General features: G+C 39.3%; 1 protein-coding gene across 2 annotated transcripts; it reads left to right on the forward strand.

Moving 5' to 3' along the window:
* Window positions 1-420: 420 nt before the first annotated feature.
* On the forward strand, window positions 421-18,023 carry FERRY3 (FERRY endosomal RAB5 effector complex subunit 3). 2 transcript variants are annotated; one of them, XM_062490959.1, is made up of 13 exons: window positions 421-598; window positions 860-1,005; window positions 2,090-2,271; window positions 3,409-3,508; window positions 3,588-3,709; window positions 4,938-5,044; window positions 6,528-6,725; window positions 7,820-7,948; window positions 8,996-9,064; window positions 10,543-10,745; window positions 15,660-15,717; window positions 16,929-16,996; window positions 17,925-18,023. In XM_062490959.1, exons 1-13 carry the CDS (start codon window positions 421-423, stop codon window positions 18,015-18,017), a joined length of 1,653 nt encoding a protein of 550 aa, XP_062346943.1. In that variant the 3' UTR covers window positions 18,018-18,023. The 2 variants fall into 2 exon arrangements, with proteins under 2 accessions (XP_062346943.1, XP_062346945.1); XM_062490961.1 differs by lacking the exon at window positions 7,820-7,948.
* Window positions 18,024-19,186: the final 1,163 nt, after the last annotated feature.

The following is a 19,186-nucleotide window of genomic DNA, read 5'->3' on the forward strand; positions in this document are numbered from 1 at the left end:
GAGGAAATAAAATCTCTACGCACTCTGCAGGGTTTCAGCTTTTGAGGCATCCGTGAAGGAAGTCAGGGTGTTTCAGTCAGTTTCTCTATTTATCAGGATTCCCATCTGCCCCAGATCTGCTTTTAAGTCAGGAGATTTACACTGTAAGTTTTAAGAGTGATTACCCAAATTTATATATTGACACACTCAAATACATTTTAGAAGCATTTGATATTTTGGAAACTGGTATTTATGCTTCAGTTCCAGATGCATGTATTTGGAAGTCAGAACTGAGCGTCTATGAAAATGTGAAGGTTGAGTATTTTTGGCTGTTAATTCTTAGCAAAGCCATGGCTTTTCATTATAATTTTTGACTTCTAAGTTTACAAAAATGTAATTCTTGTAACTTTCATTTCTATTGCAGGAAACAAACTCAAGAGGATGAAGCCTAATAAAGGAAAGACTTTAACTAGAGAGAGAGACTATGTGTACAAATTCAGGGCTGGAAATGAAGATTTGGTGCTTACTGTGCCTCTCAAATTCCCTGTGCAAGAGAATATCAGTCATTTGCATGGACGTCTCATGGTTCTGCACAACCTGCCATGCTTTATAGAAAATGGTATGAATTGATTTATTAAACGAATCTCATGTGTCCTTGTCACATTGTCTCAAGTGTCTTACAGCTTGCCCTAAGAAACCAAAAGAAAGGTGTTTTACTGGAACAGTGTTTACAAAATTGGTTTTTGAACAGCAAAGCATCAGAAAATTGCTGTCAGTGCTAGCAAGGAAAAGGTTTTCAGGTGAAAAGCTTTACTTACAGGTTTCCTGGGTGATTACTGATGTGTTCTGTTGATGGACCATTTTCTTTTTGTCGTAATAGACCTGAAGCAATCTCTTAGTGAATTTGTAGAAGAGGAAACTATAAAAGATTATGACAGAGAAGCTGAAGTGGCTCTGGAAGCAGTGAAATCAGGAAAAGTAGATATCAACCACCTAGCAGATACTTGGGCTAAAGCTTATAAAGAGGTAAGATTAAGCCTGGAAAGTTAACATTCAAGGCTTGCTTTGTGAGAGTACGTGTGTGTGTGTGCAATCACAGTTGTGATGATGAAGTATTGCACTAAAATTTACTGCAATTCTTGGAGGTTTTTATTTTTATCTGACAGTGAGCATCAAGTCTTCATCCTACAAGTTCTTAGTCAGGTTTTTCTTGAATTGAATAGAGTGAAATGATAGAAAATGGAAATGCAAATGGTTTGTTCATTTAACAGTTGATACTCAAAACAAAAATTAGGTATAAGGCTTATAGTGCCTTAGAATTAAAGCAAGAGGTAATGAAGTGACACTCCCACCCTAAATCTCAGTATCATCAATTAAGGCTAGAAGAAAGTGTACAGCTGAGAGAGACTTTTTTTGTTCATTTTTTGAGTTCATATGACTAGTTCACATTTTTTAGAAAGGATGAGGTTTTAGCTGGAATAATGTCTCCAGTTTCACATGAAATCTTAATAGTGGAGTGCAAAAGAACTGGAGGAGTCCTATTAAAGAGAAAAAGAATGACAAACCTGCATTATTTGAGGACGTTTATAGGAATTGAATTTGCTTCTCATAAAATATAGAAAAATGTGAAAATTTACATAAAAAGCTTGCAAAACTGGCTTTCTTGGGCCACTCTTTGTTCAATAAAAATAGCTTTTCTTAAATCAGTGTTGCTGTTCAAATTCTTAGTGACATTAGAGGTTAGTTATCCTTACTAGCAAAGCATTTCTGTTTGCACAGCTGGTGTTTTGGACATTATCTGAAATTAATCAGGTACAAGTATTATTCTGGCTATTGCTATTGCTATTCTTTCCAAGCTGGTGTTGTGTGAAAATTCTACTCGCTGTCGTCTAATCCTTAATGATTCTGACTTTGGTTGCTTTGAAAGAGAAAGAATGGGAGAGAAGAAAATTGAAAGCTAAAGTAGAATGCAGAAATCTTAAATTAGGGAATATAATTTATGTATGGTAAAGGCTGTTTGTGGGCCCCCATGGTTTTGCCTCACAATTATAAGGGATCATTCTATGTCCTAAGAGGTATCTTATCCTTTAAAATCTTACATTTTCTTTAGACAACATTAGAACATGCCAAACCTGAAGAAACCAGCTGGGATGAAGATTTTGCAGATGTTTATCATGATCTGATCCATTCTCCAGCTTCTGAAATGCTGTTAAACCTGGAACACAATTATTTTGTTAGCATTTCAGAATTAATAAGTGAAAGGGATGTGGAACTGAAAAAACTACGTGAAAGGTATTACTTTTTTTTATTATTTAGATTTTCTTTTCTTATTAAATAGGGGTGCCTGCCACTGGGTGTGTAATCTCCTAGGATAAGGTGTGTAGCTTGTATTTGTCTGTGTAAACCCAAAGTCATACGACACTTGGCTGGCACAAGAGTATGTAGCAAGGGGGAATGGCTTCAAACTGAAAAGAGTGGAAATTCAGATTGTATATTAGGAAAAAAAATATTTGCTCAGGGTGTGTTGAGACCCTGGCACAGGTTTCCCAGACAAACTGTGGCTGCCTCATCCCTGGAAGTGTCCAAGGCCAGGCTGGTTGGGGCTCTGAGCAACCTGGTCTGGTGGAAGGTGTCCCTGCTCATGGCAGGGGTTGGAATGAAATGAACATTCATGTCCTTTCCAGCCCAACCCATTCCATGATTCTATGATGTCATTAGGATCAGCTACCTTATATTACTTTGGCCTTCTATTATTTTCAGTGACTTAGGAGAACATAAGTTCTGATTTTCAGAAATTGTTGAGTTTTGAGTTCTGGAATAATTTTGCATAGCTGCTGGTGACTCCTGTATCTGCAAGAGGGAACATGTTGAACGTGGATTTTTCTTTTTGTGCCAGAGTAATTTCAGTAGGTCTGGTTTAGCATTCTGATGGCAATATTCCTCTGTAGCTGTGTGTGTTTAAACCCACATTAGACAGTGCATAATCAGTTCATACTATGGTTTCCTCTGGACTGAATTGTACATATTTCTAGTTTGGGGGTCAATGTTGCCAGTAAGATGTTAGCAAATATTTTTGCTGCTCATTGCCTCTTCTCAAGCCTGCATACAGAAGAAAGAACAGTGTTGTTGTAGAGCTCAGGTGTGACATAGCTGTGTATTGACTCTGCTGGAATTTATATTTCTGTTGGAATTTCACATCCCTATGTTGGGGGCAGCTGAGACCCTCCCAGATGAGGGTAAGTGGTGTTCTGTTTACACAGAAGCTGACTTGAATCTCTGATCTTTAACTCCAGTTTGTTTTGTGGATTTTCATTGCTACATCTGTGACTGTTAATTCTGTCAGTAACAAGCAATCAAATTTGTTGTTGTGTCACAGCAAAGGGTGTTCTGCTACCAGTCTTCTGAAATCTGTGTTTGCTTCTCTTTCAGGCAAGGAGCTGAAATGGATAAGGTGATGCAGGAGCTTGGGAAGTCACTGACTGACCAGGATGTGAATTCCTTAGCAGCTCAGCATTTTGAGTCTCAGCAGGTAACTAGAATATATCATGCACATAATCACCTTAAAAAGAACACCAACACCACTTAAATTATCACTGCTCTCCTGTCAGGATTTGGAGAACAAATGGACCAATGAATTAAAACAGACTACTGCTATCCAGAAGCAGGAATATCAGGAGTGGGTGATAAAGCTTCATCAGGACCTAAAGAATCCCAACAACAGCTCAGTCAGGTATTTAATTCCTCTGTGATGCTTAATTCCAGCTGAAGTAGTTCAAAGTATTTGCACTGACAAATCTTTTAAATAGGATACTACAGTCCTTTTTATTATGATATGATAATATCTATAAATAATTTACATAGGATAATCAAAGCACTTCAAAGGCAAATAGACCATAATAAATAAATATGTATAATTTCAGGAGTTTCTTCATTGTGTGATATTCCAACCTCTCTGTACCAGAAAGTGTTGTAATGCACTAAAGTACAACTTGACATGAGTAGAATTTCCTCCTATTTTGCCTTTTTTTTCCGATGTCTGTCTTTAACACTGTTTCACAAGACTTTCTGTTACCACCTAAGCATGTTCTGGAGAATAATGGTACCTTTTAAAAATGGCAACAATGGTTTGAATTAACAAGCTTCTCTTCTTTTTTCTATGTGTATGTCACTGGACAGCTAAAAAATTGAATTTTTTAGTGTGAATGCTTGTGGAGAGAATTTAATTATTAGCTTTCCTCTGAGGAAATGGCAGGGAAATCAGAATTTGTAAATTGGGTTGGGATCCTTATTCCTTATCATTAGTACATTGCTACTTGGCAGTTGAAATCAGTAGAATTGCTTCCAAGTTTATAAAAAGGTATTTGGAGGTGAGACACTCTGAAAACAAAGAAACTTCTCATTAATGCAGAAACAAATTGGAGAGATGCTGATGTTTTTTCATGTATTAGGAACAGTATTTGTTGTGTCACTACCAGACAGTTGAATTTAGGGAAAAAGTTAAAACTGATATCTGAAATGTTTCCTTGTAGTTTGAACACTGTGGAGCATTTGATAAGGTGTTTTTTAATCTCCCATTTTGTGTGGGAAGAAGAAAAGAAGTGCTTTATTTAAAAACTTCATAAATAAGGTTTTGGATGCTGTAAGTAGGCTGAGGAGGATTCTTTTTGTTTTCTTTGTATTCCTACATTCTTACTATGTTATAACTAGGTATTGTGACTTATTTTTATTTCTCAGTCTTGGAATGCTTTACAAATGGGCCAAGTAATGTAAATCTAACAGTGGAGTCTCCTCTTCCTGCTGCTAGGAAGGTAAAGGTGAAACCTCACAAGTGGAGCTCATGCTCATAGATTTGGTCTCCTGGTTTCCACACACCAGCTGATTTGGGATAACTTTCCCAAAGTTGTTGGTCTTGAAGAAAAATTAGGATGGACTTTTTCCTATGTTTCTCATTATTTTAGTGATGAAATTAAAGTTCAGCCCAGCCAGCTGAGGGAATCTGTGGAAGGAAATGGGAGAATCTATGAAGAGCAAAGGCTGCTAGAAGAAAGCTTTACTATTCACTTAGGTAAGTGGAGTAAACCAAATAACAGCTGGTAATAAATAATGTATCCAAGGCTATTTAACTCTCAAGGTGTTATAATCCATAGTTTGTAATTGTTTTGTTTGTTCTTTACATGTGTAAGAGAACAGCATAAACTGTATCAAGCAATGTCTGAAACAGGTGGATATCTTAATGGAAAACATTTTAGAAGCAAATATTCATCCATTTTGGTTGACTCATGTAAAGAAGCACAGCAACATCAAAGCATATTGCCTAAAAATGATGCTTTGACTTGTCTTACATTTGGTAGAAAAATGTGTTTATGAAATTCACTTCCCACGATCAGTTGACAGCAGAATAGATACTTGCAATTTGTATTTTTGTTTGTGCAGTAGAGTTTTCTTGTGCTGTTTTGACCATGTTGTGTTGTGCTAGAGTGGTTTAGATCACTTAAAAAATCACCATCAAAGGCATCAGCTAAAGCAGGTGCAATACAGATTTGCAAAAGAGTGAAAACGTTCAAAGGCAAGGTTCACTCTGTTACTAAATAGATAAAACACAGAGGAAAAATTTATTATAACTAGATCTGAAATTATTTAGGCAGAGGCGGGCAGCAACAATCCTCCCAGTATCACAAGCTCTGAGAGGCATCTCTGTCAGAGGGAGATATTGGTGCAACCTGCTGTGGTGCAGGAGAGCTCCTCAGGACCACTGTCCATAGGGTCATAATATGATTGCCTTGAATAATTTGGAAAATGTTCATCCTCAGGTTGAATTGTTGGAATTTCCAAAACTCCAGCAATGGTGCTGTTCCCCTTGGGCCATGGGTCAGGTAGGGGACGTTTCCAGGCTGTTAGGGGCTGACTGATGATCCCTTCCCCTCAATGCAGCTCCCACTTCAGCAATGTAGCCATTCCTGGGATGGCCAAGGGATGCCTCAGCCCCCCAGCTCATTGCACAAATGCTAAGGCCTAGCAGGAATTCCCGAGCTTGTTCCTGGTTCTGGGGAGAATGGTGAAGGATACACCACCACACATCAGTATTTCATCCCTAGCTCTGCAGTATTTCTCAGGAAGAATTTCTTTCACAGAAAGGGTTGGAAGGGGGCTGGACTGGGAAGTTGGGAATCCCCATCCCTGGAGGTGTCCAAGGAATGCCTTGACGAGGCACTCAGTGCTCTGGACTGGTGGCAAGGTGGGGATTGGTCACAGGTGAGACTTGATTTTGGAAGTCTTTTTCCAACCTTAATAATTTTGTTATTCTGCAGTGGGAACAGGCTAGTTTCAGGCATGGACAAGCATCACTTGGTGAAAACATTGTTTTTGTTGCTACTTTGAAAATTGCTGATGTGTCTGTAAAACTGGATGTGTGGCTAAGAACTTCGTCTGGGTGTTACTGGTTACAGCTCCCTTACAGATCTTTAGGAAAGCACTTTGTGCCCTTGCATTTCAATCCCAGTCTTCAATTTAGTCTTCCACTGGGATTAAGCCACATGTGCTCTGTGCAGGAGCTCAGTTGAAGACCATGCACAACCTGAGGCTGCTGAGAGCTGATATGTTGGATTTCTGCAAACACAAGCGCAATCACCGCAGTGGAGTCAAGCTGCACAGGCTTCAGACTGCAATGTCCCTCTACTCAACTTCCCTCTGTGGCCTGGTATTACTGGTGGATAACAGGATCAGCTCATACAGTGGAATCAAAAGAGGTGAGCCATCTCATGGGAGGTATCATGGCAGGGAAAATGAATAAAATAATAAATGAGGATAAAATCTTGCTGTCTTCTCTCACAGAAAAATATTCTGTGATACATAGGATGGGGGATAGTGTTGTGCTGTTATCTCTCTTCTCTACATTTTGTGTCTGAGCAAGAAGCAGTATTGAAGAAGACCCTTCAGTATTGATTTAGACAAATTTATTTTAGGAATTTCTAACTTTTTAATAGCAGATTATCACACTGAAACCGATTTGCAAAAATTAAAAATAAATATGCCCAGATTTTAAAGTGATAAGTAAATATATCAAAATACCGTGTACTTCTGATACTGTGAATTCCATTAAAAATTAACAATAGGAATATGATTTCCCTACTCCTGGAAGGCTTGATTAATAGCTGTTTTTAGGTCCCTGGGTAAGCACTATGATGGTGTTTTCTATCAAGGTTAACCAGTGAAACTTCTGTTTATTTCTCTCTGACTTTCCCACATCCATATTGAAGTTTAATAGCAAAATACTCACACTTGGAGTGTCTTTTTTTTTTTTTACTATTACTTGTCATGATTCCTGCATGCTGTAAGAAAAAATGCACTGTACTGGTTGGTATTTCCTGGAAACAGTTGGAACCAGGTTTGTAGCAAGGAGAGGGAAGTGTACCAGGAAAAACTGCAGTTGCATTTGTTGATGGTTTCCAAGTTGTTTAATTGTAACAGTATTATTTTGCACTTGTACTTATTTGCAGGTAGTTTAACCATTTAAATGATTAACAAAAGAAGAAGATCTGGTTTTGTGCTAAATTTTAGCTGATGAGAGAAGGCGGGCATTTAAATAATGCCATTAAACACAAAATTGCCTCTTCTAGCCCCAACTAGATCCTGCAGCCACAGTAGAGGGGAAAGTATGGGACCATGTCAGAATATGTCAAATATAATCCTCAATAAATTTGCAAGAGGAGTCCAGTAGAGCTTTATCTGCTTTTGGAGAGTTTGCCTTTATAGCTGTATTTACTTGATGAGTAGAGTAGAATTGCATAATGTTACTGAGCACAACCCCAGGATGTGCATTTCAATCTTATTTTTTTCCTAGATTTCGCAACCGTTTGCCAAGAATGCACGGATTTCCATTTTCCTGGAATCCAAGAACAACTTGAAATTGTCCAGAAGGTTGTACTTAAGGCCAGAGCACAGCGTAGCAGCAAGACAAAAAGACACCATGGTCAGTTACAACCAAAATTACCCTCCTTGAAATAGAACAGTGGTCAGCTGGATGTTTGTGGGTAGGGTAGAGTTGATGCCACTCTTCTGCAGTTATCTGTAAAATGGAGTGTTTGGGTTCATCAGGAAACTGCATGAAATTCACAGAGAGAATGTAATGGTTGGGTAGTCTTTGCTGCTCCTTTAAAATGAATCAACATATAAAAGTACTTCGCATGCTGTTAAAGTGTGACATCAGGCCATTCTCCTTTCCTAAACTGCCTGCAGCAGCACAAATTTAATCTGTCTTTTCGGTTTTATTGCCATTTACATTTAAATCTTTAAAGATTGCAGAAAACGAGTTTGCAACTTTTCCCCCTTCTTTTAAAGTGAATGCTGAAAACCAAATGACAAATTGCCTAAAGGTGTATTTAGCTTTTTAGTGCTGACCAAAGCGTTGGGAATGGTTTTCCTTGTTGTGTTTGCAAATGGCTGAGAAATGCTCTGACCACATAGTGTTTAGGCAGTGCGATTGTACATCATGGAACTTTGTTTTTGCTGCAGAGAGCTACTTAGGTGATTTAAATGCATCAGGAACATGAACAAATATAAGTACAAAGAAAAACAAGTTCCCTTGAGAACCTGCGTATTGCTGCATCTGAAGGGAAATGGTGAAGAGGCTGCTTTGATGCTGCTGATTTATGTAAATCTCTTAGGAACAAATTTGTTATAATTTATTACATTATTAAAAGGGTAGTAGCAAGATACTATATGGTTGTGTGGGCAATTTCCAAAGTTTCATTTTGTATTTGAAAATTTTGTGTTTGCTTTTGTCTAAATGAAGAAATGTCAAAGGGTGGTAAATAAGGGCAGTGATTTGAGGTAGGATTCAGTTTGGGGTGTGTTGAAGACAGCAGAAACAATTCTACCCATCCCCCTTGCATTTTGGAGACTTTGTAATAACTCCATGGTCAAAATTCAGGCCAGATATCAATACATGAACCTTTTCATGCCCAAGTGTAATTAATAGAGGATATGATTAATATTTGTTCCATGTGTTCATCCACAGAAAACAGAATCAATGGGAATGAAGATAAATTAAAGAATATTGAACGAAACCAGTCGAACATTTTGCCGGGTGAGTTGTGTGGCATTGACCCCCTCTTCCTGAAGCAAATTGTTTCATATGTCCACATTTTTAGCTCTAAACTCAGAGCATAAATTATAAACCAAACCCAACTGACCTCAATCAGAGGAGAAGGATGTTCCTGTGGCTGAGGCAGAGAACTGGGTGTCAGGACATCTGGTTTCTATTCCCAGCTTTGCCACTTCATCACATGGCATGGGGCAAATCACTTCTCTTCGCCTAAAATTTCCTTTTGGAATTTGAGGGTGAAAAAAAAATCTGAGCATCTTGGGGAAAAGGTGAAACTTCAATACTAGTAGCTAATTTTATTTTTGAAAATGGCTATATGTATATCACTTCTGTGGTACAGAAAAGCATTTTTGAGTGGATTTTTTAACTTGGAGAAATCTGTCTCTCAGGGAAAGTATCTTCTGTGTATATTGCGATGTTTAGTAAGGAAAGCTGCTGTGGAATTTGAAGATGAGTATGTGGTTGGATGAGGGAGGAATTAAGTCCATACAACCCATGGTTGAGTGAGGGCTTAGTAAAATTAATTTCATTACTGTCTTATAAATATTGTTAGTGGGAGTGGATTATAAATCAATTTGGACCAGATAAATTCAGGTGTGTCTTGCAGCAGTGACCTGTTACTGCTCATAGATGGTCACTGCTGGGGATTCCTGTCTCCTTAGCAGTCATCCCAGGAGTATGGGCCCATTCTGCAGTTGTTCCAGTTCAAAAAAAGAATCTTAACTTCAGTTGCCAGTGTGAATATGTTTGAAGAAAGATGTTTATTTGTTGACTGAAAGAGTCATTGCACACCTGCTTTTCCCTTGACTGTACTGTGGACTTTAGATCTTCAGTGCAAGGGAATGATGGAGGGACCTGGATTTCACTGCCTCTCACCTTTGATAAATGAATACCAAGTCTAAAAATACCCCCTACAAGATGTCTTGGTTACTTTTTTCAAACAACTCTGTAACTCACCTTCCCACTATTCTCAATTATTTTGAATTCTAATGGTCACTGATTGCTTTGTGTTCCTGTGCCATATCTCAGTTGTTACATAACCCTCTATCTTTTTCCACCAGCTCTGTGCATCCCTTATTTGACCCCATCCTTTTTTGGCCTTTCCGCCTCCCACATCTGTCTGCAATTCTGTGCTTGCATTGTGTATTTTGAGTATTGCACCTCCTCTGGGTTTGTTTTTCTGTTTCGTGCTATATAGAGATCATATCCTGTACTGGCACTGTTATGGTTTATTACACCATGTGGCTATGATGCCAGTGGAACCCATCAAAGCAGTGGAAAGAGTGTGGGATGGATGTAAAATAGTGACAGTCCAAGAGATTTTAGATCTAATGTGTATGTCCTCATCTCTGCTGTATATTTGTATTTGCCTCTTATCTTTTTTACATTGCCGAACAATTGGGTTTCAGTACAGATTACTACCATGATTTCTTACCTTTCTGGTCTGCCTTATTGTGCAGGAGAGTTCTACATCACACGGCACTCAAACCTCTCAGAAATCCACGTTGCCTTTCACCTGTGTGTGGATGACAACGTCAGGTCTGTGAACGTAACCGCTCGGGACCCGGCCATCATGGGGCTCAGGAACATCCTCAAGGTCTGCTGCACACACGACATCACCACCATCAGCATTCCTCTCCTGCTGGTGCATGAAATGTCAGAAGTAAGTAAAGTATCCTTGGATTTTTCAATGGGTGTTTCCTGCTGATTTAGACCAAATGGGTTTTTCTCACTCACAGGCTTCTGCCACACCACGTGACACTTGTATCTACATGGTGACCCAAGTTAAGGAGCTAGACCAATTAAAAACATTTGAATCACTTGAAGTTTTTATTCCCATCCCTCCTTTTGGAGAATTCACTTCCTGGATCCAGCTCTCTGTAGTTGTACAATTATTAATAAAAGATGGGACTACACAACTGGAAGCTCTTGCTTAGAAACTCTACCATCAGAGTAGCTATCATTAGCTGTAAAACTTTAAAGCTAAGTTTTGGGAGCAGCAGAACTGGCAAAGCTTGGCTGAGAATTCTATAAATCTAAACATCACCTTTTACTTTCTGTAAATCTTGTACTACGTCAGCCCTACACAGGAGCAACCAAATTTCACCTTCACTTTGAACTATCTCCTGCTTCACTGCCTCGTGTCTGTCCCTGTTTCTTTAAGTCCCTTCAAAAACTGGCTGGGCAAGGGCCAGCAAATGGCTGATGTTCTTTGTGTTCTTAGTTATTGTGCTGAATTTTGTATTTTCTTCTGTAGTGGGACTGATGTAGGTAGGGCTTGTCTCTCAATCAGCTGTAACGCTTCTCAGTGCACATAAATTTAAAGCTATTGGCAGCCTCTTTTCTCTGTCACACCTGGCTCACAGAGAAGAAGAGGGGTGGGAAGGCAGGGAAAGAAGTGATGGGCAGGGAGTACAGCCATATGCTGCATATCCTGAAGAGCTGGAAAGTCTGTAAGCCTAAAGAAATGAGAAAAAGAAGATAATTCTGCCATCCATGCAAGGATGTCTGCAATAATTGCAGTCTGTTGGAGGGTTTTTTTAAATAACCCTTTGATTTTTCACTTATAAATTCAGTATTGCCTTTCCTTTGTGGAAAGTGACTGACTCAGCAAGATAAATGCTCACTAGTGGGTTACTTTAACAGTGACTGGTTTTATAACAGAAGTTGACTGGAACACAGAGTAGAAGTGACCCTGTTTTGCAGAATCAGGGTCTATTATCATGAAATGCAAGCAATGAGAAAGGTAAAAACACCCAAAAATTAAGCTTCTGAAGTATGTATTTCTATATATAAAAGTAGACTTTTAGGAACAGATGGGATTATTTCTGACTTTCTTTAGAAATTCTTTTGAAATAAGACCTCTTTTGGGGCACAAATGCAAGTAATCACCTCGCAGGACAGCAGCCTGAGTCACTCATGGGACCCAGATGCTGGGTTTCCGAAATTTATTAAATATATTGACCTTAATCAAGGAGCCACCTGATGATATTCTGGTTTTGTTTCCCTTAAACCTTGTTAGTTTTTGCTTCTGTTTGCATATCTGTATTTTAAACTACAAATAAAGCACATAACCAAGTGCTCAACGTGCCTTCAGATGTGTGAAACTGAAGATGTATGAATCTTCTTGTCTAGTGCTGGATTCTTAAAAGGTCCTGGTAAAACAATTTACCTTTTGTATTAAGCTGTAAGTGTTTGCAGAGTAACAGAAGGTAAGCTGGATGCTAAGTGTGTGTTTAGGCACAACTGCTTTGTGTGACTTGCATTAGCAGCTTGCTTATTACAGTGCTTGGCAGCTGGCTGACCTGATTTGAAACACACAAATCTGTAATTCCTTGTTGAGGGAAAAGTGAATAATGACAGGTTTCTGAAAGTTGCCCTTGAACTCGGTGCCTTTGACAGCCGTGCTTCTGACTCTGCATTTACCACCTACAGAAGAACATTTTTGTGAGGTGGTTAACCAGGAGCCCAGCTGCAGAGATGTTTCCATGCTTCCCTGGGACAAGCATTCATTAGCAGCGTGCTCTGTGCTTTTCCCAGAGGTTTTCTCCTAATGCAGATGGAGGAGTGATGTTTATAATCTCACAGAAGTAATCACAGTTTCACAGACTGCTTTGGGTTGGAAGGAACCTTAAAACTCGTCCTGTCCCATTACCTGCCATGGGCAGGGACACCATCCACTATCCCAGGTTGCTCCAAGCCCCATGCAATATTCTTTTCCTGAAATATTTCCAAGAATGGAGCAACCTGTGCTATGGCCTCACCAGCTCACAGGCAAGAATTTCTTCCTTATATCCAATCTAAACCTGCTCTCTGTCAGTTTGACTGTATTGATCTCAGTGAAGCCTTTAGATGTCATTATGGTTTCTATGAGAAAAAAAATCAAGAATTCTGTTTTCCTTTGTTTTTCTTATGGCAAAAATAACCAAGACAGATCTCTCTGGTCTGATCATTAAGGTAAATGAATGAGAGAAACTAGATTTGATACCTGAGAAAGGCAAAAGCAGGCAAGTTTGATTTCAGGTGAGGTGTTACTGTTTGATCACTGGAATCTGCTATAAACTGGGGAGTGAAATGGCTCTAACAGCAAGGCATTGCTAAAAATGCCAGAGCTGGCACCCTCCCTTGGTAGTTTCAACATTGCTGTTGTCCACACAGCAACAGTGACAAAAAAAAAAAGACTATTCAGTGATCTCAGTCTAGTTGTCTCTATTACCATAATTTAAGACAAAATTGTTTTTAAAAGAAGTATAAATGGAAGGAGTGTAAGCTGTGTAACAAATATTTATGAACATGGTTTATGTCCATAGAGAGGTGTATTAACCTCAAATGTTTCTCATCTGAGTTTCCTGCCTTTAAATTTATATCTGCTCATCCAATGTTTAGGATTTGCATAACTGCAGTGTGAGTAAAACACCTTGCTAATTCTTTGAAATTTGGTTTGGAATATTTTTCTCATATGATGTATGTGGTCTTTACTGTTTTAATTACCTGATTATGATATCAGGTAATTATATTACCTGATTATGACATTAGGCCCAGGCCCTAAGCAGCCCCATGTAGTAAGCCTGTCGCAAGTTAAACAAAAATAAAATCAAAAGGGTTGCAGCCTATCTTTCTAATCAATTAAGCTCGACTCCCCTTCCCCCCATTATTTTTTCCTAAATTAGTAGAAGAAATCTTAATTTGACAAAATGATTGCATCCTGGAAAGGGTTGAAATGTCTCTGCCAGTGAAAAACACTCAAAGTTCCAGGTGTTTGGTTTTTTTTAACTTTCTTGAATGCTATTATCCAAAACTCCCTCTAGGAAGTTTACTCTTTGCTTTTTTGCTTTAAGTCCTTCTCTGTATTTTGAATTGGTGCTTAGCTGATCCTCCATCATTTCCACAGCAGAGAACTCCTGGTAACCTGGTGAATTCATGAGAACTTAGGTTTTTGAAGACGGATTAGATTTGAACTACTACGTCCTTTTCAGTTCTTGTGGCTTGCATGGAGCAACACTGTTACTTCTCTGAATGCTCACAAAATTTAACTTCTCTGTTCCTCTAAATAGTCCAAGGAATTGTGTCATATCCTGCTGTGTTGATCAGTCCTCATAAGGCTCAGTTCCCATCACTGATTGCTCAATGTGCTCCTGAGAGAGAACTTTTCTTAGTCACTTGTTTTTTACTAGGCCAAAGCAGTGATGAAAACCAACAATAACCCTTACTTGTGACAGAAAGCTCACATGAGCATGATAAGCACCAACTGTTGCTTCCAGAATGCTTAAAAATTAAAAATTGAAATGCAACCACAAAAAAAGTACAAACCCAAACTTGTCCAGCACTGTTCTGTCTGATTAATGTGTATACCCTAAAAGCAGCACATAGGGGTGCAGTGATTTACATAATGAAAGCTTTATGAAAAGCTATTTCAAACTTACCTGTTTTTAAAATGCAGTGTATTTTGGGGGGAATGGCAGGAGATCCTCCCACCTAAGGGGGAACTTTGGCTTTCAGTAGTTGTTTAATCAAGCCACACATTCAGCGTATCAGTTGTGTTATCACTGGGCATTCTTAGCTCACCTTGCTGCTCAAATATCTTTCTTTAATCCTGAAATCAAGCTTTCCAATAAGAACAGATTGCACTGTGTGTTGGACACTGCAAAATAGACACTGGCTTTAGTGAGTAGAAAACTACATAAAGCTTAAGAATGATAAATTGGTTTCCATGTCTATATTCCTGTATTCAGAGTAAAAAGTGCTCATCTTCATGTTGAAGAGTAGAGCAGAAACAAACAGATATTGTTTTCTTCTTTCTGAGAAGTGTTTGCAGTGAGTCATTCTGTCTGATAGCATTATATCATCATGGTGTAATTGGCTTCATAGCATACAGCCAGAAAATGTTCCATGAACTTTAAACTTAAATTATTCTGCCCAGTGCTTGTAGCCATCTCTTAAACCAGTGTGGTTTTCATGTCATGTTTTGCTATTTAACTTTAGGTAAGGATTTTCTGGCTGTTATCTGAAACTCCTTCATCAGATGAAGATGAATTTTGTTTGTTCTCACTCTTACCATAAATGCATCTTAAGGAAGAAGGGCTTCTTCCAGTTCCAGTATTAGACAGAAGGTTTTACTGAAGGTTGTGGGCATGCCAAGAAGCCTTAAACAAAATCAAGAACAGATAGGAGTCATCACTGTATTATTAAGATGTGATCAGGAGCCTGCCTTTGATTTGCTGAAGTGTGAACCCAACAATTATCAGTTGAATATTAGACTTTTTCTGGAGCTTCACAGGGGCATTGAACTGCCCAGTTTCCAGTGGGTTTAACAGCATTTTTATTCAGCATCTCAGCTTAAAAATGTGTAATATTGTTCTGACACTGGGTCTCCTAGCAATAAGGAGTGGTGGCATTTTTACAGTCACCTGTAAGGTGACTATAAGGTCACCTGCCTAGAATGTTCTGAGAACTAGGTCCCAAATGTTGCTTGAAAATTATGTTCTAGGGCAAAAAATGTATCGCTTTTAACAATTTCCCTACTACTCTTACTGGTTAGATCTGTGGGGCACTGAGGCTTTTTATTTCTTCATTTTAGGAGATGACCATTCCGTGGTGTTTGAAGAGGGCAGAGCTTGTGTTCAAGTGTGTCAAAGGTATGGGAGCGGAGCTCCAATGGGATGTGGGGGGCCAGTCCAGAGCAGGGACATGAACTCATTGAAGGGCTGGAGCAGCTCTGCTGTGAAGAAAGGCTGAGGGAATTTGGATTGTTCAGCCTGGAGAGAAGGTTTTGGGGTGACTTGAATGTGGATATCTAGTGCCTGAAGGGAGCCCACAGGAAAGATGCAGAGACTCTTGACAAGGGCTTGGAGTGTCAGGACAAGGGGGAATGGCTTCACACTGACAGAGAGCAAGTTTAGGTTGGATTTTAGGAAAAAAATAGTCCTCATGACTCAGCATAGTTTTCTCTTTCCAAATGGTGTTTTTTCTGCATTTTTGTCACTTTAAACCACCTGCTTGAGGAACCTCTTCCTATAGTAATTGACATTAGTAATTCTCAATGGATATGTCATTTATGTAATCCATTTCTATTAAACAAGTATTTTTCTGAGCATCCTTATTTGCCATGAGAGGATTCCTGTGGCCTTTGGTAGTTCATCACTTGAACAATAAATGAGTGCTGAGATTTTTTCCTGTAGAATCATCATAAAATTGTATGATTGTTTGTGTTGGAAGGCACCTTAATGATTCCAACCCCCTGCCATGGGCAGGGACACCTTCCACTATCCTGGGTTGCTCAGAGCCCCATCCAGCCTGGCCTGGAACACTTCCAGGGATGGGGCAGCCGCAGCTCCCCTGGCAACCTGTGCCAGGGCCTCACCACCCTCACAGGGAACAATTTCTTCCCAGTATCCAATCTAAACCTCCTCTCTGTCAGTGTGAAGCCATTGTCCCTTGTCCTGTCACTCCAGGCCCTCGTCAAGAGTCTCTCTCCATCTTTCCTGTGGGCTCCCTTCAGGCACTGGAAGGCCACAGTGAGGTCAGCCCTGTTTCTCAGTGAAAGGAAGCCATGGAAAGAATTCTTGACACACTGTTTGGAGAAACCTTCACTTCTGCTGTGTACCACTGTGCTGCACAGTAGGACTGATTATTCTGTCCTCAGTGTAGGTATTCTGCAGAACTCCTCATTAGATTTTTGAAGTTTCATTCAGGTTGCCCAGTTCTGATTTAAAGGCACTTGGGCTTCCCTAATTAAGGCAGTTCAAACCCTACTTGAGTGTGGAAACTCCCTCACTGCCTGCTCATGCTGTAACTGCTGGGGAGTATTTCACAGGTAATCCAGAGAGTGCCAATGCTGTTTTTTTAGGTTTCATGATGGAAATGGCCTCGTGGGATGGAGGAATTTCTCGGACTGTACAATTCCTGGTACCACAGGTAGGTGAAACCAAAATCATATCCAACCTAGGAGACTGTTGGTAAAAAGTTGTGTCAGCAGATCTAGTTGTGATTTTTTTGCTGTTGCCTGCCCCTTTTGAGTGAGTTTAAATTAATCGATCTGGTTTTGTATCCTTGCCTGTAGAAGAGGACTAAGGGTGGGTTTATGTTTTTGAATACCCAGTAGTATTTTCTGAGAGGATGCTAAAATTTCAAACTGGGAAGTTCACCTTTACAAATGTTGACTGCATCACCTTTCAAACAGACTTTTTTGCTCTTAATTCCTCTTATGGGCTAACCTTGCGTTACATAACTTGAGTTGTTTATTAGTCATATGGTCTAGCAATGTGGAAAGCTGCAATGCAGAAAGTTCAGTTATGCTTCCACAAAAACATTAATTACTCCAGGTATTTGACGTTAGTTCTAATTTAGATTCTGTAATTACTTAATTTGGAGTTCTAGCTGATCTTCAGAAACAGGAAGATATCCAAAGATGGCCAGCACAAGGTTTGTTCTAAAAAGCAATAGAGTTATGTTAGGAAAGGAGTAACATGTATTTCTTGACAAAGTAGAAAGCTGCTGAGCAAGGTGGAAGCCACAAATGAACTCCAAAGTTGAATCTAGTCCTGAAATGCAGAGGGCAGGAGTCCTGTAGACAACAAGCAGCACTGTCCTGCTTATGTTTGGCAGAAATAATCAATGCCTGGAACAAGAAATTTACTGGAAATGGATATGTGGATATGTCACATAAATATACAGCCAGTATTTTTTAGGTCAATCTTTTAACAGTATTCAGTAGAATTATAACAGTTTGAAAATTATTTTTGTCTTTTGAACAGCAGCAATTCTCTTAAATAGAAACCAAGTTGAGAGAGATTTAATTCTTCCAAGCTACAAAAAGTCAAAGCTTAATTTTTTTTTTTCCCAGACAATTTCTGAGGAAATGTTTTACCAGCTGAGTAACATGCTGCCACAGATCTTCAGAGTATCCTCCACACTGACTCTGACCTCCAAGCACTGATTTCTGTTGGGCACTGACCTGTATCCTGTTGGCAGAGGATGAGACTAAGGAGATTCTGGACTAGGATGTTTCTTTCCTGTGGACTGATAACTCCAAAGTGGCATTTGTTGCAATTTCAAGAATCATGTTGTAATAAAAGATAAATGTCTGTACTTGGCTGGTAGCAGCTGAATTTTGCCTCTTGCTTTGTTTCAGCACAGGATTGATGATTAATTCATTGCATTTATCTGACAGACATTCAGTATAACTGTATGAAATCTACAGGAATATATAGGTGATTCTCATACATAGGTAGTAGCAATAAGAGCTTATGCTAGGAATGGGGTCTTCTGACTTCTACAAACATTTTCTGAATTTTCTCAATGACTTCTAAAATAATGTGGAGCACATCAGGTGTTTCCTTGGAATAACCAATGGAATTTGCCATAGTGACCATGGAATAAAATATTACTGCCTCATTTTACTGTTGCAGAAAAGAAAGACTTGAATTAAAGATTTACCCTGTTGCATTTTGTAGATCATGGAAGTGTTTAAAAAAAAACTAATCTACACTTGTAGCAATAATTAGAAATTTCAAAGTATTATTTCTTCCTTTTTTTTTTTTTTTTACTGTTTGCTTTTTGCTTTATTTCCAGACTTCACATTGGCAAGTTTATCATATGAACAACTTTATAGGAACACTAAAGTGTTCTGGACCCTGTTAAACAGATAAAATCTGCTGCTTATGAATTATTAACATTTTATGACTAATCAGAAGTGCCAGGGAGACAGCTCAAGATGCAGCTATGAAATTTCTTGGGACAAACTTGAGTCCAGTCAAAAAAAACCCAACCAACCCCCCCCCCCCCCCATCTCCCCCCCATCTCAGTGATGAGGGAGAAGGGGGACACTAGGTGCTGCTTTTCCCCCCATCATGGACAATCTTGGAACTCAGCTGTAGAACCAGGAGCTGAAAGCAGCCCTTCCATGGCCACAGGGAAAGTTCTGTCTAGAACTGGGATTCTTGGGATTGCCAGAACCACTGGGCTCACAGCAAAGCAGCTGTGGAGGTGAGGGTTACAGGTGGTGGGATTTCCAAATCCACAGTTCTGCTGTGCAGGAATCATGGGGATCCTGGCAGGCCTGGCTTTGAATAAGAAACATTTTCCTCTCTAGTGCTGAAATTCTGC

Source organism: Cinclus cinclus, chromosome 4, assembly GCF_963662255.1.
Source record: "Cinclus cinclus chromosome 4, bCinCin1.1, whole genome shotgun sequence".
NCBI classification, from domain to species: Eukaryota; Metazoa; Chordata; class Aves; order Passeriformes; family Cinclidae; genus Cinclus; species Cinclus cinclus.

Excerpts from the sequence above, each read along its gene's own strand:
- FERRY3 (XM_062490959.1), top strand. The coding sequence starts at position 421 with ATGAAGCCTAATAAAGGAAAGACTTTAACTAGAGAGAGAGACTATGTG. Across the intron at positions 7,949-8,995 it reads CAAGACAAAAAGACACCATG|AAAACAGAATCAATGGGAAT; the intron begins GTCAGTTACAAC and ends GTTCATCCACAG. Across the intron at positions 16,997-17,924 it reads TACAATTCCTGGTACCACAG|ACAATTTCTGAGGAAATGTT; the intron begins GTAGGTGAAACC and ends TTTTTTTCCCAG.